We start from the raw sequence: 25,661 nt of genomic DNA on the forward strand, positions 1-25,661 counted from the left end.
TTCAATCTTTTGTTTCCAGAAATAATGCTTTTCTTCGATATAATTTATCAATGGTCATCATTCATTCGTAAGTGTTGTATGAAGGCCTCTAGTTAACATTTTTCTTTCATTATGAGAACAAAAAATATATAATTATTATTTTATTGGAAAACTAATAGAGAGTTTAAAACATAAGTATTTCTAAGTACCTATTGCAAATTGTTATTCCATTAAATTAGTACACTAAACTGTTTTGAAAAAACATCTAATGAAAACGAAGCATGGCATAATAAAGAATAAAAGAATCAAGGTTTTCAAATTCCAGTAAAATAATAATTGTAATAATTAATCCAATATATCAAAGAATCGAAAAAGAACAAAAATGGCAGAATAGAAGGACTTCAGTTGCGTCAAAAATAGGTAGAACTAATTAAATTGAAAACAACATAGTTTATTCAATATTACTGGCAATATTTAGGACAAATGTAAAGACTGTCTGCAAAACATGTTAACAAGTTATAAAGGATAGTTTTCCTAGCTATCACTTATGCGCCTCTTAGATTTTACCGAAGCTTATAGCAACTAAATATGGCTTACATAACTTAGCAAAAATATAATTTGTGAAAATAAACACTTAGTTCATTAAACTATCTTCATATACAGGTTCAACAGAGCGCAATCATCCGGTAGTCTGCAGGATAACAAAATGTTACAACCGCAAATTAGCTGCATCGAATCTACTTCTGAAAATGATTAGTATTTCTGAGAGCATAAATGAAGACTTCTGAACACCCCAAAGCCAAAATCATGAGATAATGTTGCTGAGCTTCTTGCAGAGGGTTCACTGCGTACGGAACCTAAGTACTTTAAATGTTAATCTTTGAGTGTTAAATGGATCACGAAGGCAGTCAGGGGACTTATCATTCCGTGTTAATCTCTCAGTAAAGTAACTTCAACGCTGAGAAGTTTTTTTTTTTTAAAACACATACAATCTCTCCTTGTACTACAGATGTAAAACTCGGGGCTTACAGAAGTAGGTTAACTAAAACATTAAAAGTTGCATGCCTGAATAAAACGAACAAAAGAAGAGAACAGAAGCCTGGACTTCACGAAAACATATAAATTCACTGTCAAATCATTCCGAACATTTTCAATCTGCAAGCATAATCTAGGGCCATCAAAGGTAAGGCATGAGAGAATCAAAAGTTCCACATCTTTAGGTACTTTAAAAAAAAAATTCACATAAACTGTTTGATCTTAGATTAAAACGAAACAGGTAACTTTTAAATTTACCGTGAGCAGATAAAAACTGAGGAGTAAATAAGAGGGAAGAACGTTTTGGTGACCTCAGCACTACAAGATGAAATAAACTGGTGTGCGAAACTTAGTGCCAGTGAGTCAGTTCGTGAAATATGGCTAGAAGAAATCACTTAGACGACTTCACACGAGGAAGAATGATCGGAAAGCTGGAGGAGGGGCGTACTGTACTCACCAGTGTAGCTGCAGAGTTCGGAATCAACAAAAGCGTCGTTTCGTGCGCTTGGAAAGCATTCCAAATCACAGGTGCAGCTGTTAGAAAGGTTGGTGGTGGCCGCTCGAGGGCGACAACTGCAGGGAATGACCGATATATCGTTATGCAGGCGAAAAGAGGCCGACAGCAGTCAGCAAACTTCATTGCTCAGCAACACTGTACAGCAACGGGGCGACAAGTGTCGCGGTTTACTGTGGCCAGACGCCTTCACAAATTGGGCCTATTCGCCCGCCGTCCTGAACACTGCCTTTCGTTGAGAGTTGGCCACCGAAGCCACCGTTTACAGTAGTGCAGAGAGCACAAAAACTGGACAACTGATCAATGGAGTCCTGTCCTCTTTACGGATGAGAGTCGGTTCAGTACCAGAAGCGATTCTCAACGCGTTTTGATTTGGAGAGAGGTCGGGACCCGGTTTTATCCCGGTAACATCAAGGAAAGACACCGTAACGGTGTTCCTGAAGTTCTTGTCTGGGAAGGCATTATGCTGAACGGGCGAACTGAGCTCCACATTTTCGATAGAGAGTTTGTAACCGGGGATCGCTATTGTGAGAAGGTACTCCTTCACCATGTGCGTCTGTTCCGAGGTGCCATTGGCCAAGACTTGATTTTTATGGATGACAATGCACGGCCACATCGGACTCTTGCTGTTGAGGAGCTACTGGAAAGTGAAGATATCACTCGAATGGATTGGCCAGCCTACTCCCCAGATTTAAATCCCATCAAACATGTGTGGGATGCTTTGAGGAGACGCATTGCAGCACGCTTACATCCTCCGGAGAACACCTAACAACTCAAACAGATGCTGATTGAGGAATGGGCACTCCTACTGCAAGAAATGTTGCACCAGCTGGTTCTGAGTATGCGGAGACGGTGCGAAGCAACCATTGCAGTGAGGGGAGGGTATATCCCATATTAAGGAACATCTGCTTGTTGTTCTTCCTCTTGGATAGACAATCATAAGTCACATGCGTTCAATAAAGCTTGTTTTTGTTCGATTCTATACCGTATACATTGTATTCCTTTTTTCAGCTCCGATGCTTTCGTCATCCTGTACGTACATAATACTGTCCTTCATTTCTGCATTTCATGTCTCTCAGTTGATTTCTCATGGAGTTGTGGCAAAAAACCCTGCTGTTGCTTAAGTTTTGCACAACAGTGTATATTCCCAATTCCACTTAGCTAAAAGCTTCTTATAATAAAAGGACTTCCAATAGCTCCTTTGAAGTCTAGTATTGATATCTATGGGTAAATTTAAGGCATCTTTAGCTAAGAAATCAGCTCTTTTTTTTTTTTTTTTACATAGAATCCGTGATGAACACGTTCAAAAGCAAAACGGATATCAATTTCCCTATTTTTAAGTTTTTAAGTGAATTGACAGTTAATAGGGTTTCGATAACTAATTTGTCGCTGCTGGTATTACTGTTCAAAAGGTGAAGAGAAGAAAGAGAATCAGAACAAATAAGGTACCTTATTTGTAACCATTCTTGAGGATGCTATCCTCAAAGATGAATCAAGGTTAATGATTCTTGATCTATTTGACGGCGAGATAAATACATAGAAGTTCTGCTTGAAAAACTGTTCATTCATTCTGTAAACGTGTTTAAAATAACAAACCTCAGAATCATGGAGGTAGGAAGTAAGATGGAGTCGCCCTAAACAAGTTTCTCCGTACCCTGCTCTGAAGCACCGGCGATCCCTACGTGGTGACCAAAACATTGGGTCATTTACCATTGAGTTCTATGGGATTTGACGCGTTCGGATGTAAATATTTTGTAATTACGTCGTAAATATACATATAAATGTATATATTTTCTTTTTCTACAACACTTCAGAGTCCTAAGTATGTGAAAACAACATATTTTTAAACAACATTTTATTCTGAACGGAATTAAATGCTATACTTTTCACAGGATAGTTTTCTCAGAATGGTTTAATTTGAATGAAATATTTTCACAAGTTTTCGTTAATTACATTAGGAAAAAAATTAAGGTAATTCGATTTTATTCGGTTAAGGTACAAAAATTAAGATCAAAGTTTATTGTATTATTTATATTAAAATTATGCATTATTTCTTTTCTATTTATAGAGCTTCTTCCTAAAATACTTTCTTAAATATGACATGATTTTTTGGCTTCTGAGGCATCTTTTAAATCGAAAAATGTAAGTAAATTTATAATTAATGCTCTATTCGGTTGATTTTAAATTAGAGAATTATTAGGAATTAGCGAAATACTTTAAATAGTACTTGACTTTCTTTGAACATTTCTGAAAGGGAATAAAATAAGTTTTTTTTTTAACTATTATTTAAAACTTGTAACTGAGTTATTGTAAAATGTAAGGGGAATAATTCTTTTAATTATACTTATCAGATTTTTTTTTTAACTCTTCATTTCAACAATACATATTCCAAAACTCTTTATTACGTTCTTAAGTGCGCATCTCATAGCATTTGCTTTACAATACCTTTTAACAGATTGCTTTCCAATACGAACAATTCTTGCTTAAATAGTTTTATAACGTGTTTGTCAACAGGATTTCAATTTATGTTTACAATTCAATATTAAGTTTATTATATATTTAGATAACATTTATAATCATTATAAATTAGATTTCTTCACAATACTTTCACAGTTGTTTATAAGTGAATAAATTCTTCAGTTCAAATACATTTATAAATAATTTAATGAATATTTAAGTATTTTGTCAAAGGCAGATACATGCTTTTTGCAAGCACATGCATAAATACCCATACATATTTCCTATTTATCATTTGCGGCATGTGCAAATCTTTAATTTCTGTGCATTCACTATATTTTTCGTGTAAAGTAATTTACACTAATTTAGCATACACCCGAAAGTTTTACATAAATATATATGAATATAATTTGAATGAAAATTATAAGTATTATTTTTAATACCCACTCAAAGGTCAGTTTTTCTTCAAAATATATCCACGATGGCATCTCTCTCTTTAGGCAGATAGCCCTTGCATGCGTTACTCTATTTAATAAAAACTTAATCTGACCTATGTGCCTAATTACAAATATTTTAACATACATAATTTTATATTTACATTTAGCCATCAAGTTTCAAAATTTTCAAATCTTCTAGAAAATAAATTTTGGCAGATCTCTTTTAGCAATTTTCTTATATTTTTGTAGTGCAACTGCTTAGAATTTTATAAAACAAATTCATAATCAAAATCGCTGTTGTTAGTTATCGAAAAATAACCAAGATGTGATTTTTGCGTAAATGTCACTAAACTATACAAATTGCTATTATCCATCACATTATGAATGTTTCTTTCATGTGAAAGTGTCCCTTTTTCGATTTCTATGGAACTGTCGTGTGTCGAAATACTATCAGAATCTTGTCAAGCGAGCTTCTGAATGTAAACAAAGAACACCCCGTTGTGATGCTTCTTTGGCGATATGAAGCAACTCCAATGAAGGAACACAGCAATAACTTTTATTTAACACTCAAAAATGGCGACATACAAACAAGAAAAGAAAACATATTCTATAAACTTATTTTAAAAAAAAATAATTACATGCTTCGTGCGAGAAAATGCATGCAGCTCTCGAGCCTGCATTTCAATATTGCCAGTAATCTGTACATTATTTATTATTCATCTATTTTAAATGCACGAGAGATTAATAACGATATTAAAGCTGTTACAACCTCTTCCCCAACGGAGAGACTTTTTCCGAAGGGAAAAGTTCTGTAAAATTTGACAGTTTAATAAGCTCGGCTTGCTCATTTGCTTAAAGAGAAAAGGTAACTTCTCTCATAAGTTTCCAAATTTTCAGGCCGAAAATTTTAAGTTTTAAACATATATTTTTACACCACATTTAAATAGGAAGAAAATGGACAGTGCTCAAATTAGTCTTCTTTTTTTTTTTCTTGACGGTGCCTAGATCTCTTCCATGTTGGATCAGTTCCTCGGCTATAATTCACAACAAAGCCTTTCCTCAGTTCATTTGTGCCTTTCGGATAATATTCAATTTTCATTTGCTTTCGACAATTGTTTTCTTCGTCTATTAGTAGCGGCTTTGATATTAAATCGAAAGCCGAAAGATGATGATAACGTTGCATTGCAAAATGATTCTCAATATTAATTTCTTTATCATTTTTCAAATTTTCGTGAAACTCTTCCACGTTTAATTCCGGTGATTTAGCTTCTTCTTCAAATACATCTCTGGATGCTTTATTTTCTTCCTTCATCGGTTCCAAGATCTGCTCTTCAGCTATTTTTCTTTTCCTTTGAGCTCTAGTAGAAATGGCAATAAAATGGTATCACTAAGTTTACGTTCAAGTGATAAACTAATAAAATAAGGCAGTTCAGTGTTAACAGGAAGTAATAACCTGATATAACTAATATTATGTTCAGTGATGAACTAATAAAATAAGACGATTCAATATCAACAGTAAGTTACGTTCAGCAATGAACTAATAAAATAAGGCAATTCAATATCAACAGGAAGTTACGTTCAGTGATGAACTAGTAAAATAAGGCAATTCAATATTAACAGGAATTAAGAACCTGGTATCACTAACATTATGTTCAGTGATGAACTAATAAAATAAGGCAATTCAATATCAACAGGAAGTAATAATCTGGTATCACTAATATTATGTTCAGTGATGAACTAGTAAAATAAAAATACTACGATTATTCGATTTCGGTAGGTGCCTCCAAAATAATTATGACTGTGATGCTTCTTTGGCGATATGAAGCAACTCCAATGATGGAACACAGCAATAACTTTTATTTAACACTCAAAAATGGCGACATACAAACAAGAAAAGAAAACATATTCTATAAACTTATTTTAAAAAAAAATAATTACATGCTTCGTGCGAGAAAATGCATGCAGCTCTCGAGCTTGCATTTCAATATTGCCAGTAATCTGTACATTATTTATTATTCATCTATTTCAAATGCACGAGAGATTAATAATGATATTAAAGCTGTTACACCGTCTGGTGACCCAAGCTTCAAAGCAGTGCTTCACTTTTAGCGCGGGTTGGCCCCTCCTCCCTTTCCTACCTCCATGCTCAGAATGGTCTTCAGAAAGAACAAATGCAAGGCCAACCTTATTGTTCATCTTGCTGCCATCTGTAGAGAAAACCATATGAAAACTCATTTGAGTAGTCTCTTTATAATCGCAGAAATTTATGGGCTCTAAAATAGCTGGATGAGGAAGATCAGGGAAGTGGACTTTCTGAGAAGGCTCCAAATAACCTTTTTGTTAGTGCGTCAGCCTAACACTTACACAATCTGTGTAATAACAGAAACAGTCTTCGCAGTTTGCGGGAATGACAGAAGTAAAGCTTCCAGTAAAACTTAAACTATTAAAATGCGAGATTTATAAGAGAAATTGCGCCCACAAGCTTTTACTCAACTCCTCAACTTGTGGTTAGGAAGGCTGAAGCTAATTTAAATAATTCAGAAGTTAGGAGAAACAGTAGCAAGATAAGCGAATGTTGCAAACTCAAGAAACCATATCTAATACATGTGTTATAAACTCATAAGTAATATCGTATTTATTCGTGTCCTTACTGTTTATAATTTACGTTCAAAATAAGATAATGTTGTACAGATATTATAAAATTTATTATACAAATAAGTGCAACATATTTATCCGAGGGCTTAATGCAGAAAAATATCTAAAGATCAGAAGCATATATTGATGCTGTTGGAGAAGCTACATTAAAAAAATGGCACACAATAGTTAAATAAATCAGTTCTGTTTAAACTTAGTTCTCTGTTAAAGGAGAAAAATTTTTACATTAATTAGTAAGTAACGTTTTTGATAACATTAAAGAAGTAATATTAATAATAGAAATAATTAATAAAAATATTCTTGATCTGTCATAGGAGCGCTTTGATTTTGTCAATATTTCAAATCATGTTTTAACAAATTTCAACTTTCAAAGACATCCAAACCTTCAATTCCTCAAATCATCGCCCCTATAGAGAAAGCCTTTAAATTCTCCAAAATTTCGGAAACGCACGAGGATACAATCCGCCCCCTAATTACTCATAACGTTAATTTTAACAACAAATCTTTGGGTTCGAATCTTAGCAAAAAGGAAAATGAGATCTTACGTGAAACTCATTCTGATACTAATATCATTATCTCTAAAGCTGATAAGGGCGGACAGATCGTTGTTATGGACAAACACACATATATTACTGGAGTCTCTAAACTGATAAATGAAGGCCCATACTGCTCGATCCCTAAAGATCCTTCAACTTCGGACCTCACGAAAGCAAAAAGTGCCATTAAATCTTCCCACATTCTGCCAACTCAGTTAAAAAAATCACTTATTCCACCTACTACTAATTGCGCGAGACTTTATGCTCTTCCAAAAGTCCACAAAACCGGTATTCCTTTTCGACCAATTGTTTCCAACATAGGTACTGCTGCATATCCTTTGGCCAAATATTTAGTTCCCAGATTTTCTCCTCTACTTGCTAACAATATTCACACTGTAAAAAATTCTGTTGAAATCATTAATAAACTTTAAAATATTTCTCCACTTCGTTCCATTATGGTTTCATTTGATGTCAAATCACTGTTTACTAATGTTCCGGTCGAAGGAGCACTAAATTATATTGAAACTAAGCTTCGGGAATTTCACTTCACACATACTGAAATTAATGAGTTAGTTTCGCTTACTAAAGTTTCCCTGAGTCAAACTCACTTTGTTTTCCAAAATACATATTTTCGTCAAGTTGAAGGATTGGCTATGGGTAATCCTCTCAGTCCGGTACTTGCTGACATTTATATGCACTATTTTGAGATGAAATTATTTGATAAACTATCTTTTCGTCTTTGGATTCGGTATGTTGACGACACTTTCGCACTTTTTGACGGTTATAAAGAGGATTTATCCGAGATTCTATCTATTATGAATTCAATTGATCCAGCCATCCAATTCACTCTTGAAATTGAATCCAACAATTCCCTCCCTTCCTTGATATTCTTATAATCCGCAATGAAACTGATTTTAGCACCACTGTGTACCGTAAACCCTTTTCAGTTTGTTTACCTCCCTATGCTAAGTCATGCCACCCTGTTAAGCAAAAAATGGCTTCTTTTTACTATTATGTATTCCGCGCGCTTAAAGTTTGTTCCTCTGAATCTCTGCTTACCAATGAACTTAATTATTTGAGAGCAGTTGCGATTGACCGTGGATTTTCTCCCGTGATTATTGATAAAGCCGTTAAAAAATTTTCAGATTCCCATCAAAGAAGACATTCCACTGTTAGAAATAATATTAATGAACTTGTCGTGCTTCCATTTTATCCTTCTGTTAGCTATAAAATTGCACGGATTCTCCAGAAATTCAATTTTGAAGTCGGTTTCTCCCCTATTAATAAAATTCACCCTTCGATTCTAAAAGATTGCGTTTCTGTCTTGAATTCATGGGGAATGTATAGTATATCGTGTCAGTGTGGTTTAAGATATATTGCCCAAACAAAAAAGAGCGTTGAAGTTTCGTATCAAGGAACATGAATCTTATGTCAGAAAAGGCGAAATTAACAAGTCTTCAATAGCGTATCATAGTTGGACATTTAACCATAATTTTGACTTTGGGTCTGCAAAAATTATCCAGAAGGCTTCTTCCATAGGTGAATTGGATTTTTCTTGAGGCTTTTCACATTCACAAAGATTTAGCAGGTTTAGTTAATGATTTGAATTCCAATCCAGTTCTTCCTAATACCTTTAAAATTCTACTACCTTAATTCAGTTATTTTTGCCGATAGATGGCGTTACCTCCTCGCATTTGGTACTACCAGAGGGTATAAAATCCGTTCAGTGGTTGCTTTCCATTATTTGAAGTTCAGATTTTGAGCGTGAAGGTGCATTTGCCCCTCACTCCCTATTTTAACTTCGCTAATTTTTCTTGCTTGATCAGATAGCCTGGCTCAGTAAAAGTAGGCGGCCAGTGCAACTCTGATTATAAATCCAGTTATAACCACGTGCAGTGCTGATAAGGACCACGTGTTTCTGAGACTCCTTCTCCTTTATTTTCTTCTTTCTAAGTATTTTGTAACTTCATGGAATACAATTTTGTGAACTTTCTGTTGAACTTTATATTTTCGTTATAAATCAGTATTGTTCAATACACTTCAAGAAGTAATTTATCATATTTTCTCCCTTAAATACAGATAAAAACAATACAAATTTTATTATTTTATCCTATTTTCTTCAATTTTTGTTTCTGTTTATTTCCGAAAAATTACATTAGGTTTATCATCATTTTTTACTATGAAAGTGCTAGTTATTAATGTTAAATATGCATACAGTTTCTATTTTATTACAGTCACTTAAATTGTTCATCCCTATTTAAGTAACAAAGAAGAAATAATTGCGTCTCTATACCTATCATTACTATTTAAAGGCATTTATTAAAGACATCTTATTTTATGCTTACTGCAAATCGCTAATGCTTCGAAAGTTTAATTGTGATAAGTTTTAAAAGCACTTTGAGTTTGTAGAGCCATTTAGAATTTTTTCGATGTGAAAAAGACCGCCTGGGATTCGAAATTTAGATCTTCCGATTACTCCTCGGATGAGCGGCGGACCACACAAAGATGCGAAAATCGTGTGTGCGGTGCCCGCAAGTCATTGTTTCTTAGCTCTTACGATGTATCATACGACATGGTTGTGACATCGTAGACGCAATAATTCCTTCCATTTGATACTACAAGAGACATAACTTCACGACCAGTGTCAAGACATTTAAGCGTTCTGCATTGTGTCCATTGTCAAAGCCTCTCGATTTCAGGAGAGCTGACGAATCTGTGATCTTGTTCTTCCTCTGATATCGTTCCAGATATAACGAAGCAGAGGATGTAAAATACTGAAAGATTAAGGAGGCATGGCTAATTCAGTTTGAAGATTTTTTTTCCATCGGAACGACACTTGAGAATGCTCTTGAACTCTCGACTAGAGAGACCTTTGTTTATAAAGTATTTCTCCCGCCTTCTTCGCATGCCTTCGCGGTGTGGTGGTGTGCACGCTCAGCGCGTAATTGAGAGGTCCGCGGTTGGATTCTTGGCGAAGGCGTTGCTAATTTTTCATCTTGCCTACTTTCAAAAAATACCTAACGTCTCCACAGTGGTGCCCGAACTAAAAGGGACTAAAAGGGTGTTGGATGATAATTCTTCTCACCCACGATTTGACGATTGGGTCCCCTTACAATCATGCATATAGATGTTAGCTTCTAAATTAAAGAGAAATATAATCATGATTTATTTTAATATAATTATTATAACTAAATTAAGAAATTTCTTTTTTTTTTTCATCAATGTATATAATGAAAAATATAAAATCGAAATATAAAAACCTCAGTCGCTCTTTAAAAGGGGGAGTATATAAGGTATTTCTCCTTCCTTCTTCGCATGCCTTGGTGGTATTGTGGTCCGCACGCTCAGCGCGTAATTGGGAGGTCCGTGGTTCGATTCCCGGCGAAGACGTTGCAAATTTTTCATTTTTCCTGCTTCCAAAAAATACCTAATGTCTGTACACGTTAACAGGATCCTCACGTCACGAGAACTATACTTCACTTCAATAACTGTTCTGTGCTATCCATAAATTATATATATTTCCAAAGAGCTTCTCGTAATTGTAATAAATATATTTTTGAGTTCAAAATGCAGTAACTATTACGCAACCTCACAAATGTGCCAATTATTATACGGAGTCAGATGCGTTATCTGTCGCCAGCCCCCACAGTGGGTCAACTCTCCTGAAATCGAGAGGCTTTGACGACAGACACAGTACAGAATGCTAAAAACTCTTGACAATGGTCGTAAAGTTACCAATGACCTCTTGACAATGGTCTCTTATACTGTCAAATGGAATTAATTATTGCGTCTGCGACGTCAGAACCATGTCGTGTCACACATCAAGCTTGAAAACGGTGACTTGCGGGGACTGCATACACGATTTTCTCATCTCTGTGTAGTCCACCGCAGGGCGAAGAAAATACCATATAAGTTACATACGATTAGCAGTTTGACTGGGCTGATAAAACAGGAAAACTTACGAGCGAAATGGCTTCAAACGGTCCCACGCTGAGGTAGGTGACATCCACTCCCTTATTTCTTCTACCCTCATGGTATTCACATACAATAAGCAGGTATTTTTCAGTTTAATCGTTTATAATCTATCTAATAATTACGACATTTCTCTGCAGTTTTGTGTTCATTTGCACTTTCATTTGTTGTTCTCCTAAAAGTTAGGAATAAAATAAGTCAATCAATTAATACGGAGGGAAAACCAATATACCTTTTTAATGAGCGTTCTAGTGGTTGGCATTACAGAAGGTGCTAAAGATATCAAACTGATTTTGAATGAAATTTATCAGTCCACTTAATGTGTTAAAATTCTACTTTCGAAAAGTTTACGAATAAAAAAATTAAAGTGTTCAGAACATGCAGTGTTTTAGTATCATACAAGGTAGTATTAGTTAACATACAATGTCTGTCCCGAAAGTAATGCTCCCCATTTTCTTCTGCCGCGACTGTCCGTCGCACAGCCCATGGAGGTAGGAAAGGGAGGAGGGGCCATTCCGCGCTAGAAGTGAAGCACTGCTTTGAAGCTTGGGTCACCAGACGGGGTGTTTTTTGTTTACATTCAGAAGCTCGCTTGACAAAATTCTGATAGTATTTCGACACACGACAGTTCCATAGAAATCGAAAAAGGGACACTCTCGCATGAAAGAAACATTCATAGTGTGATGGATAATAGCAATTTGTATAGTTTACTGACATTTACGCAAAAATCACATCTTGGTTATTTTTCGATAACTAACAACAGCGATTTTGATTATGAATTTGTTTTATAAAATTCTAAGCTGTTGCACTAAAGAAAATTGCTAAAAGAGATCTGCCAAAATTTATTTTCTAGAAGATTTGAAAAGTTTGAAACTTGATGGCTAAATGTAAATATAAAATTATGTATGTTAAAATATTTGTAATTAGGCACATAGGTCAGATTAAGTTTTTATTAAATAGAGTAACGCATGCAAGGGCTATCTACCTAAAGAGAGAGATGCCATCGTGGGGAAATTTTGAAGAAAAATTGACCTTTGAGTGGGTATTAAAAATAATACTTATAATTTTCATTCAAATTATATTCATATATATTTTTTATGTAAAACTTTCGGGTGTATGCTAAATTAGTGTAAATTACTTTACACGAAAAATATAGTGAATGCACAGAAATTAAAGATTTGCACATGCAGGAAATGATAAATAGGAAATATGTATGGGTATTTATGCATGTGCTTGCAAAAAGCATGTATCTGCCTTTGACAAAATACTTAAATATTCATTAAATTATTTATAAATGTATTTGAAATGAAGAATTTATTCACTTATAAACAACTGTGATAGTACTGTGAAGAAATCTAATTTATAATGATTATAAATGTTATCTAAATATATACTAACCTTAATATTGAATTGTAAACATAAATTGAAATCCTGTTGACAAATACGTTATAAAACTATTTAAGCAAGAATTGTTCGTATTGGAAAGCAATCTGTTAAAAGGTATTGTAAAGCAAATGCTATGAGATGCGCACTTAAGAACGTAATAAAGAGTTTTGGAATATGTATTGTTGAAATGAAGGGTAAAAAAAAAAAAATCTGATAAGTATAATTAAAAGAATTATTCCCTTTACATTTTATAATAACTCGGTTACAAGTTTTAAATAATATATAAAAAAAAAAAAAAAAAAAAAAAAAAAAAAAAAAAAAAAAAAAAAAAACTTATTTTATTCCCTTTCAGAAATGTTCAGAGAAAGTCAAATACTATTTTCCTAATAATTCTCTAATTTAAAATGAACCGAATAGAGCATTAATTATAAATTGACTTACATTTTTCGATTTAAAAGAAGCCAAAAAATCATGTCATATTTAAGAAAGTATTTTAGGAAGAAGCTCTATAAATAGAAAAGAAATAATGCATAATTTTAATATTAATAATACAATAAACTTTGATCTTAATTTTTGTACCTTAACCGAATAAAATCGAACTACCTTAATTTTTTTTTCTAATGTAATTAACGAAAACTTGTGAAAATATTTCATTCAAATTAAACCATTCTGAGAAAACTGTCCTGTGAAAAGTATAGCATTTAATTCCGTTCAGAATGAAATGTTGTTTAAAAATATGTTGTTTTCACATACTTAGGACTCTGAAGTGTTGTAGAAAAAGAAAATATATACATTTATATGTATATTTGCGACGTAATTACAAAATATTTACACCCGAACGCGTCAAATCCCATAGAACTCAATGGTAAATGACCCAATGTTTTGGTCACCACGTAGGGATCGCCGGTGCTTCAGAGCAGGGTACGGAGAAACTTGTTTAGGGCGACTCCTTCTTACTTCCTACCTCCATGGCACGGCCGGAAGGGTGGGCGAGCGCGACCAGCGCCAGTCGGCTCCGAGGTCCTGGAGAGTCACAGTGCCTGTTTCAGTGAACCCTTGCGTGAGTGCTCAGTCGAAATCAATATGGAAATAACTCTCGAGCAGCGATACGCGAAAAGTTTTGTTTCCCCAACCTTGAGAAAACGCCATCGGAGACTTTTGCTTTGCTTCAGGCCTGATTTGTCTCCGCCCGACTTCTTTTTGTTGCTGAAGATTAAAAAATCCCTCAAAGGACATCATTTGTGGACTCCGGAGAACATCAAGTCGGCTACGACGAGGTTCCTAAAGGACATCCCTGTGACGGACTACCAGGACGCATATAAACCATGACAATCGCGTTGGAACAAGTCTGTTAAAGCGGGAGGGATGTATTTCGAATACTGAGTAATTGTACGAATCGGTGCAATAAATTTCTTTAAAAAAATGGGGGCATTACTTTCGGGACAGACCTTGTACAGTGATCATAGGAACTTCTGAAGCATCCCAATAAAATACAAACTTGCGCTCTATTTGTTGCAGAGCTATGCGAAGACAAGCATGATCGCTGCGGCAAAAGTCCTGGATGGCCAACGAAACAGACATGTTCTATGCAAAAATTTCAGGTGGCAATGAATTACTGCCGGAAGATGTGCGGGTCATGCCGTAAGTTAAAAACTTCCTTTACATGAATAACATTTTTTTTTCGTTTTAAACGTTATTTTAGTTATCTTTTTATTTTAATACCCAGAAAGCTTTGAGGAGAATAATATGATCAACGTTTGCTGTAAAGGAATCTTTTGCCAGAATGGTTACGTTCTAGATATGGACAGAAAACCATGTAGATGTCATTTGCTTTGTCCAGGGCCTGACTGCGGTGAGTATGAATGGTCTGATTGCTGTTGTTTATAAATAAGCAACCTCTCAGTTATACAACTGTCGCTTATCTTTTAATCATACCACGATTTTTCTAATGTGAGATGTGAGGAATAGGAAAATTATTCTTTTCTTAATATATAACAATTTAAAGCTTACAGCTATGCGTTGTAACATTATTGACCTCGCTCAAATAAGAAGGATGAATGTTCTGGTTATGAAATAATTTGTGATACTTTTGAAAACTCTTCCAAATGTTTTAGTACGAAAGAGGTAAGCTAAAAATCGGTAGGAAGAATTAAATCATAAGTCTATCTGGCTCCACTGGGTCGCCTTGAGAGTTCCTCAGTGTTTTATGAAAAGGTAACTTCAAATTTTAAGATGATGATATATTGATTACAAAGTCATAATTCCTGAAAAAAATATCCATTGATATTATCATTACAAATTTTTGGTTATTGAAGTTATCATCTTCTTTAACACGTTTATGTGCGCCCGACAACCGAGCTTTAACTAATCACTTTATAGATCTATATTTATTATCTATAATTTTCAAAATTCCTAAATTCTGCATTGTCATCTACGCTCTGAACTTTGCAGTTTCGCTTATGTTACATCTCCAAGTTGTACTTTAGAATTTGCATTGACATGAAATTCCCGATATTGATGATGGTTGTGGACTATACCCATTAGTTTCCCCTCAGATGTTGCAAAAAGGCTGAAATCCTTTTATACATAAATTTCTTAATACGCGAGCACCGCTGAAACCAGGCACTAGACGTATTAAAAAAATCATGTGAGGAGTGGACGTATTAAAAAAATCATGTGAGCAAACATAGGGTGCTTGATCGTTTCTGATCGGCTGTGCGGCTTCATTTGTCGTTCCTGATTAGTTACGGCTGTCAGAAAATTTCACGTACACTGCGGGGGGGGGGAAGGACAGTTCTATATCTCTCGTCCTACTGCGCCGATTGAGGAAATTCAAATTGAGTTTTTCATGTCTCGAAAGCGCGACTTAGGATATGTATTAGATTTATATATAGCATTGTTCATTTATAGGTTTTTTGACACAAAATCGGACTTAATCTGAAATGACATGCCTAACTTTTTCAATATTTCGATTCTACGACTCAAATTATGCCGAATTGTCAAGTTTTGTAAAAATCGCACGAGGAATTTTTAAAAAATTAGCTCTCAAAATTTTAGCTCCTTCATGTTAATTGAATTTGGTATATTATTAATATCTCTTTTTAATATATTATTAATATATCTTTTTTATTAAACTTTTTCTTCACATTTCAAAACTTAGATTCATTTCAAATAAAATTAGCTGATTTTTCATGATTTATTTAATTTAAAAAAATAATTTTGATAAATTTTTCGAAAAAAAAAATTGAATTAAACCTATAACATTTTTACCATCATCTTAAAGTAGATGTATTTCTAGGCATACCTACAAAAAATTAATGTTTTTTATTCAGAATTTCCGAAGATATACGTGAATTTGCATATTGGCACGTTTTGAAATTTGTGATATTGGTTATAAGCAATAGTAAGACCAAATGTGGTTTACGGACTTAAGTTAAAATTATTTGAAAGTTTGAAAGATGATTTCTTTTCGCTCCTGTACAATGAAAAAAAGGAAAGGAAAATAGGTTGCTATAAATTAAGAAGTTCGCCAAGTGGCGCAAACTGAAAAAATTCGCCAAGGCATAATTTAGTCGTAGAATCGAAATATGGAAAAAATTGGCATGTCATTTCAGAAAAAGGCCAGTTTTTTTTCCGCAGTGTACACATGCATAAATGCCAGTTGTATGGAAATGCCATTTGTGAAAGATTCCCATCACTATAATAAGGAAACGAATGGCCCAGCATCCCACTTCCGCTCCTTCGTTAGATGAACTCTGGCAACGTGTGGAAACAGCGTGGATTGGCATACTCAAAGCCTTTTCTATCAATGCCCAGGCATTTTCGAAAAATGATTGCCAGATACGCCAAGCTGTACAAAATACTGATATCTTTGGGTTTCACGAATCAAACGGGATGGTAATTTTAATCATTACACCCTTGTTTATCTAGTAAATATGATTTATTACTATGATTAAATACGGCTTTGATATTAAAATTATTAAGTATGTCTTTGATATTGCTCCATTAATTTATCGATGTGAATAAAAATATACTAACGTTTACGTATCGAAATGGTGAATTAAAAAGATGATCATGATGATGATAAAGATGATACTGTTAGTTAAATATTTTCATATTTTGAATGCACTGAAAATGTTAGAATAATTGAGATACTAGTTTAAAAAAGTAAGTATAACACAAAAAGTACTGACACACATCAAAGAGTATGAAAATGAATTTTTTTTTCTCGCGATCTAAAAAAAAAAACAAAATAATACGAACAACGTTTTCAGTAGATATATAGTAAACCGCATATATTTAATTAATACATACGTAACATGCGTTATTACTTCCTTGTACGAAGTAAAAAGGAAGTATTGTAATCGCGAAAATTTCGGGTATCATATTTCAACAAAAATATCGATTTTGACCGCTATCCAATGCAATTTAATGATGTTTTTACGTGACATCCACAAGTAAGGACAGAATAAAGGATTCTTCCCCCCCCCCCAAAAAAAAAAAAAAAATTATAAAACTTATTTAAAATGAATTCTGAAGATAATTTTTCGTGACGTACGCACGTACGTATCTCGCATAACTCACAAAAGAGTATAAGGTATTTCTCCCACTTCCCTAGCGGGCCTTCGTGGTGTAACGGTAGCACGCTGGGCCGGTATTCCAGAGGTCCGTGGTTCGATTCCCGGCGAAGACGTTTGTTATTTTTCATCTTTTCTGCCTCTAAAAAAATCCTAATGACTCTACAAGTGGAGCCCGAACTAAAAGGGTGTTGGATGAGGTTTCTCCACACCCAGGATTTGGCGACTAGGTCCCCTAAAACCCTAGTCGCCCTTTAAAAAGGGGAGTGTATAAGGTATTTCTCCCACTTCCCTAGCGTGCCTTCGTGTTGTAAAGGTAGCACGCTGGGCCGGTATTCCAGAACTCCGTGGTTCAATTCCCGGCGAAGGTGTTTGCTATTTTTCATCTTTTCTGCCTCTAAAAAAATCCTAATGACTCTACGCGAGTAGCCTCAGAACATTGAAATTTTTTATGTAGGACTGCTATAACATGTAGATGTGCACCTCGTATTTTGGTTGCAATCGGTAGCACTAAAAGTATATAAATATATGTATATATCCACTCACTGTGTTAACCGGCTCAGTGATCTCAGTTTCTTTACTGTTATATGTTTGTAAGTTGTGCGTTAAAAATGATTGAATTATGTTGTTCTTATCTTCCGATTAAGGTTTTTATCCCTTTAGTAAATCTGCATGCAATAGTTGTTTAAGTGAAGCTAAGCCTAATGAATTTTACGATGGCGGACATGTTTGTTTACATTTTAAACTTGGCAAAATAGCGGATTTGTTGCCAGTCTAGAGAAACTAAGCTCCGCAACAACAACGATAACGCCTTCTTTTATTATTGCGAATTAAATCACGGTTAATCTATTCTGGAATTTATTCGAGGAAATAAGTGTTTAAGATTTACTTCGTAATTTTTAATATAGATTTTTTGAGCTTTTATGTATTTTTGCCTTGTCGGGATGTGAGAACTGAATTCATTGAATGAGAAATACTGAATCGTCTTTGAAAAAGTGTTTCTTTTTTGTTTTGTTTCCTTAATTTCTTTTATACATCGTTTTAGATTTATTATAGTATTTGAATAGAACATGTGGCAATGCTTAGATAATTCTTCAAATGATATAAAATTATATGCATTCTGAGTTATAATATGGATGAAATGTAACGCTGTTAAGTGAACTTAGCGCCACAGTGTCGCTATAGTAAACAAATCTAGTGAATTTTAAAAAGTGCATTTATTCTATTGTGGTTTATGCGCTATCGACGCAAATTTTTGACTTACTCTAATCTTTTCTAATCGATGTGTAGATCTTGATAATATCCTTTGAAAAAGCATGAAACCCATCGTCATCTAATGAATGACATGCAATTTTCTTCACATAAATTCGAATAAATACGAGTAACAAATACTGGTACCAGTAAAGTTTCTTATTCTATTTCACTCCGTAACTGAGATAAAATTTATCTATGTTCTCATACATAAAAATCCATCTTTGATGACATTGAGTTTTATTTAGACATTTAAAAGTACAGATACAAAATTACTCCATCATAAACAGAACCACATTTCATCTTAGTTAAACTTCTCATACCGTTTTTTACATCGGATTCTTAGAACTTTCTTCTAAAACTGCCATTCCGGCAAAGCATAACTTTTTTCCTTCATTAATTGTTCCAGATATTTATTTTCATTTATCGTCTGTGAAAGTCATTTTATTTTTTACAATTATTCGAATAAGCTTATACAACTTATCAGCTGTTTAACCTTATTATCATGTATAAATTCGAATAAGCTCTGATGCTGATCTTTGACGTCACCAGTGTTCCTTAACTGGTCAAACCATCAGTGACGTAACGCGCATGCCTTATGTCTCTGGTGATATCATCATCAAAAAGCTCTCACTGGCTCCATTTCCACAAAAAACAGAATTAAAAATATATACGCAGAATTTTTCGTCGACTGATGGCGGCCACCTGACTTTTACTTTCGTCTTTGTTTTATTGGTGTTCTTCACGTGATACAGAGTAAAAGCAGGCGCTGCTTTCTGAAACTGAAATTCACTATATGTTCTTAGTAGTATACACAGAAAAACAACTAGCGCGAGGACAGCGCAACCTATACAGAAGGATAAAATAAGGCATAAGAACATTTTTTTTTCTTTAAACTTAACACTACATGTAGGAATGGAATATTACTTTTGAATGGAGAGTAACAGTAACAATATAAATAATATAATTTATTATTGTATTGCCTATATTATTATTATTGAAATATTTATAAATATCAAGCAGGGAAAAATAATGTATATCAATCTGCAAACTTTCTAAGTAATTTTTCCGTACTTTAGTAGTTTATAAATTCATCTTGCACATTTCGGAAAGAAGACACTAAAATTTTTTCGTCTCATTTTTCTTGCGTAATATAATAATATGCTTAATGCCTGCAATCAATTCAGTTCTAAATTCTCGACAACGGAAAAATGCATAAAAACAGAATCTTCATGAAAATCGTAAAATACAGAAAAACTAAAACATCAAATACAGTTAAAAACATTTTCTATGATTAAAATTAGAGTTTATACGAAAAAACAAACAATTTGGCCAGCGTGTAGAAAAAAAAAAAATTTGTGGTGCACAAAACGGAAAATTAACTTTTCGTTCCACTGGGCTAAAAGACACTGAAGTTGGTGTACCAACTTACTTAAATCACTATTCTACTCACTTTCAAATGTAAACAAATGGCTGCTTCGTTAGACTTGATACCACTTAAACAACTTTTAATTTTTTGATAATTCTACAATTATTGCATAAGGATTAACTAAAGGCATAAAATTCTTAACCTCATCATAAGAACAACATAGTTCAACCACTTTCAAGGCAAAAAATGCGCAATTACAAACAAGAATAAAAAATTGATCTCGCCGAGCTGGGTAATAGAGTGGATATACATACATACATATACATATATTTATATACGTTTGGTGAGGCCGATAGCAACCAAAAAGGGAAGTACACAACTACATATTATAGCAGTCCCACAAGCAAAATTTAAAAGTTCTGAGGCTACTCTCGCTTTTGAGTTATGCGAGATATATACATACGTACGTACAGAGACGTCACGAAAAAAAATATCTTCTGAATTCATTTTAAATCCTTTTTACAATCCGTTTTAGGGAAAAAAAAAAAAAAAAAAAAAAATAGAGACCTTTATTCTGTCCGTACTTACACATAATCACGCAAAAAACATTCGAGAGAGGACATTTTCGTTGAAATACGATACCCGAAATTTTTCGCGACTACAGTACTTTCTATACCTCTAACAAGGAAGCAAAAATGACTCCCTGTCAACTACGAGATCTGAGAACTCATTCATGTTTACATAAATTTATTTACTTACAGTGTAAATTTGTAATCAACGATTACCGATGACAGCGTATGATACATTTTCCGATCTAAATTTTTGGAAGAAATTCAGCTTGCGTTATTTCCTATTTTAAATGGATATTTATATCTAATATGATATTTGGTTGGGATACTAGCATAATTTATCTTTATTTTATTTCGTCTAATATGCATTAATTTCTTCTTTAATTCTACTTTTATTTTATTTCTTCTAATAATGCTTCTTTTTGATAACATTTGTATATTAAAATATGACATGAAATAACATTATTTTTTCCTCTAAATATATGAGTGATGTTTACTGTAACTATACTTTATAGAAGCTGTTCCACCAATCAGGGCTCCGCATGCATTTTCCAGGGGTCCTCGTCTACTCCAGACAAATAATAAAAACTGAATATATAATAAATAAATAAATAAAATAAATAAAAACTGAATGAAATTAAAGAATAAAAAATAAAATGTAGAAAAAAATAAGAAATTTAAAAATTCCATTTTGAATGTGAAAATTCGCAAAGTTGAACTTCGCGTCTCCTCTAGCAGACGATGCTTGTCCATTCCATGGACTGTATATTTGAGAACGTTCTTGCACATTCTTGATACTCTAAGAATTCCTCGAATCCACTTGAAACTTCTCTAAATCTAGTCCCATATTAAAACAGATGACTAACCGATACGGAATCACTTCACAGTGAATATTTCTAGAGATAATACAGTAAAGTCCCGCAAACTCGACATAATGTGGACTGAGAAAGCGTCGAATTTCCGAAAAGTTTAGTTTTACGGAAAAAGTGGTGTTTTTTTTTTTTTTTTTTCATAATTCTTTAATATTTAACACTTTCATGCGCGCGATATTATTTTTATGATATTTTAACTAAAATACTCTAGAAATCGAATATTATGATTCTAGAGACAAATAATATATGAATTAAAAAAACTCTACTCTTGCCCATTGATCTATGGGTGGTGGTACCGATTTTTCCATCTGTTAAGCCCCAGCTAGCACTAGCAGTAAATCCAGACTCTCCTTCTTGAAATTCATCATAAAATTTCAGGGATTCCTCTTGTAAAATTGGTCCTGAAACGGGTGCTTTCTCTTCCCTTTGCTGCCTAAATCACAAATAAAGCGCCTGGGTCCCTTTTTTATATTCACCACCTTTCATAATATTTCTTTCCTTTGTACATGCTCTTTTTCACACACCATGGCTCGATTTCAAACCTCTCCTTTTTCCACTCTATCAAAGTAGTCCCTTCAATATCTAAATTCAGGGTAATTTTGTTCACACTTTCCCCCTTTTCCAGTCTCTTTAAGGCATCTAGTTTCATTTCCATTGTCACGTTAGTTTGTTTTCTTTTCGAACGATATTTTCACTTCACAGAATATCAAAAGTTCCCCCAAACACTTATACACCAGGATGTGAACTGAGCAACGATACCCGCAATGAACTGGTGTAAGTTTAGTTTGCAATAAGATGCAGTCAGAAAACTTCAGACAAGTCTCTTAACGTTTGGCAACAATACAAAAATATGTGAGCCAGCGGCCAGCAGCTACCTCCCTTTCTTCGTATCCTCGAACGAAGCAAACAGCGTTGCCAAGCATTACAAAATATCCTGAAATTTGTTAGGCAGTTCAAGAATCAATAACACAATGCAAAAATTACAGAAAAAGAACACTCAGATCCTTGCACAGAGCAGGAAAGACAAACGCATAAATAATAATTATATGTACTGTATGTAGTATTTGCTCTGTTTGACCTAGAGATATCTTAAAAACGCTTCTAAAAATTTGTCGAGTTATACGGAATGTCGAGATATCGGGAGTCGAGTTTGCGGGATTCTACTGTACTGCGATTTCTTAGCGATTCTTCCTCGAATTTTCTGTGTGGGGTTATGTAACTAGTTAGTGTTCATTAATAAAAGTAATATCATGTATTAATCCTTTTAAAAGCAGACTCAGTATATTAATGTGTGAACAGAATGGGATGATATCAGAGTCCCTCTTCATGGTGAGTGAATAAATTTGTGTAATGAATATTCACATTGAAGTAGGGGATTATCTCAAAGAAAAGCTTCAACGTACCTGATGAAACCACATTCGTAAGTGGTAGCATTTTTAATGGACCATAACTCTGCATTGGCAAGAACTGGGCGTGTAAAATGGCGTATGGACCGAATTAGAATCATAGAAAATGAACGAAAAGTATCTGTCATTGTTAAAGGGAAATGTCACAGTTTTTGGTGCAAACTCCGAAGTGTCTTCTTTTGAAGACTTTTGTTGGAGGGCGAGGAAAAGGAAGAGAAGAATTGCATTCTTCTTACAAACAACATGCTTGGAAAAAAATAATGTCAAAATTCAAGAAAAAGACGCAGAAAAATATTCAGACTTATCTCAAAGTTTTGGAAAATTCATTTGAACTTTATTTTTCGACAGCTCAAGAGAAGGTTATTCCTCGCACTTTGATAAAACATAGAGGAAGTGAACTATGAACCCTAGTGAACCATAATGAACTATGTAGCGACTTCTCGCTCAGTTCAGAACAACTAAGACGTAGACTCGAGAAGGATTAAATTACCCTATTCACTCAACTAAGAACAACAGTCGGCCCCATTCTCGGGCTTACGGGAAAACCTCTACTCGAGTTTTAACTCAGAATAAGAAATAAGAACTAAATTAAAAGTAACTAAACGAGACTTAGCCGAAGCTAGACACAGTTATCTACGTAGTTGGACCTTAAATTAAACTGAATATTAATAGGCACGTATAGTATGGCCGAGCGTAACAGCTTCAAGAGTGACTTAGCCAGATGGCAAACACACGCCACTAAGGGCTCTTAGCACTCTCTGTTGAAGTTAGTTGAACCTTCCTTAAATACTTCTAACTCATTTGCATTCAACGCGATTTTAAAAACTCATTCTTCTAGAGAGTTGTAAGTGGAAACAAGAATTGAAAGCAAAGGGTTTTAAAATTAAAATAACTGTTATTAATTAAAATACACCTTATAAAAGATGCTTGGATTACTCTGAATGGGTGCTGAATGTGTTCAGCACGAACAAAAGATGTATCCAACTTAATGCAGCAAGAGATTTAATATCTCACAGCAAACTAAAAATCGCGTTTCAAAACAAAGTACATCGGAATTTTGCCTGCATACAAGATGATATTGAAAATTCATGTCTGATGAAGCAAAATAAATGCTGCTTTTCTCAACTACATATCCCTGTCAAGCGGAATTCTTCACCCTACCGATAACAAAGCAACTAACACAGAGCAGTAGTTTCATTTCCAATTATTAACGGTTAAATATAAAATTAGAAAACTGTGCACATAAAAATGTAACCGCAGGTGTCTTGCTAAATGTTTTTATTTATTTTCTTAGTGTCATGTTTTAATTGAGGTCTATAATATACTGTTCTTATTGTCTTCCACAGTAAGTATTAAACATTTCAAATAAGAGTCCATAATCGAGTATATACCTGAATGAAATGAATATAATGATTAATTTCCATAGAAGGAATCCATTGTATAATGATTTGAAGGATATTTTCAGCAGTAATGTAAAATATCTGTTGTAACGCAAATTAGTTTTATTCGTTGAACTTTGGAAGAGCCTTCACGTACTGACAATATCGCGTTGGGAACAAACTGAGATATTACGATAAAACTAAAAAAATTAAAACATAATTTCATTTCACATATACTGTACAAGTGTTTAGATATTTCATTACTTCCTACCCCTATAATATTCTTCTAAAACATTAATTCGTAAGACATAAGATAGGTCTAAGGGGCTCCTCTAAAGTAGTCTGAAAAGGACTCCACGAATTGAGAAAGATACGCGTCCAGCGTGCAGACCACTGCACCAGGAAAGCACGCTAAGAAGGCCGGAGAAATACCTTATAGATTTTAATACCTTTTTTACTTTATTTTACTTTTAATTTGTAAGACATAGGATAGATAAGTAAGACATAAGATAGGTCTAAGGCTCTTTTAATAGATATTTATCTTTTAATTACTTTTAATATCTTTTTGCTTTATATTACTTTAAATTTGTAAGGCATAGGATAGGCCTAAGGGGTTCTGCTCGAGTAAGTCAAAAAAAGACTTCTAGTGGGTCTAACGATTTGAGAGACTTTTCTGTAAATAAATAATAAAATTTTATGACTCTTTTAATAGATATTTATCTCAATATGCAATAAATGGTTTTCCATCTAAATATCTAATATTGAGAAATATTTTTCAGATATCGATCCGTCTTCAGCTTCTGCTCTTCAGACTCATGCGCTGTGGCTGATAGTGGCATTTGTGTTTCTCAAAGTTGTAACATTCTGTTTATGAATCTGTATTCTTTAAGTTAATAAATTTTGTGAATTATAAATGCTCCATTTTTAATTATAAACATAGTTTAATACTAAGTAAATGAATTTCATGAAATGGAAATTACAAATTTTTACATGTATCCTCTGAATACGAATTAAATGTAAACATTCGGAACATTAATACGAATCAAAGCCTTAAATGTCAACATTCCTCTGAATTGTAAACATGTATTGTATGAATTGTAAGCCTTAAATGTGAACATTGCCTCTGAATACGAATCAAAGCCATAAATGTAAATATTCGGAAAAGAATGCGAAAAAAAGTATTTTTAAGTTACAGAGTCTCGCTCTTTTTTTGGTCGCATAAATTAACGAGCTCTAGAAAGAGTGTAAGAGGAATTATTCGTAGGTC

The 25,661-nt window shown here is 33.8% G+C and overlaps 1 protein-coding gene across 6 annotated transcripts in view; it reads left to right on the forward strand.

The window, feature by feature from the left end:
* Nucleotides 1-25,308, forward strand: part of LOC118182647 (cysteine-rich secretory protein 2-like) — a 56,737-nt gene extending 31,429 nt beyond the window's left edge. For 4 of the 6 annotated variants that reach the window (XM_035352028.2, XM_035352029.2, XM_035352031.2 and 1 more), the window contains 3 exons: nucleotides 14,490-14,612; nucleotides 14,698-14,823; nucleotides 25,174-25,308. In XM_035352028.2, coding sequence (XP_035207919.1) covers nucleotides 14,490-14,612; nucleotides 14,698-14,823; nucleotides 25,174-25,268 — 344 coding nt within the window. In that variant the 3' untranslated portion in view covers nucleotides 25,269-25,308. The remainder of the gene's footprint in view (nucleotides 1-14,489; nucleotides 14,613-14,697; nucleotides 14,824-25,173) is intronic. The other 2 variants (XM_035352030.2, XM_035352033.2) reach the window with 2 other exon arrangements.
* Nucleotides 25,309-25,661: the final 353 nt, after the last annotated feature.

Source organism: Stegodyphus dumicola, chromosome 9, assembly GCF_044657685.1.
Source record: "Stegodyphus dumicola isolate Sdum_Otavi_A_Nest chromosome 9, ASM4465768v1".
Lineage (NCBI taxonomy): Eukaryota > Metazoa > Arthropoda > Arachnida > Araneae > Eresidae > Stegodyphus > Stegodyphus dumicola.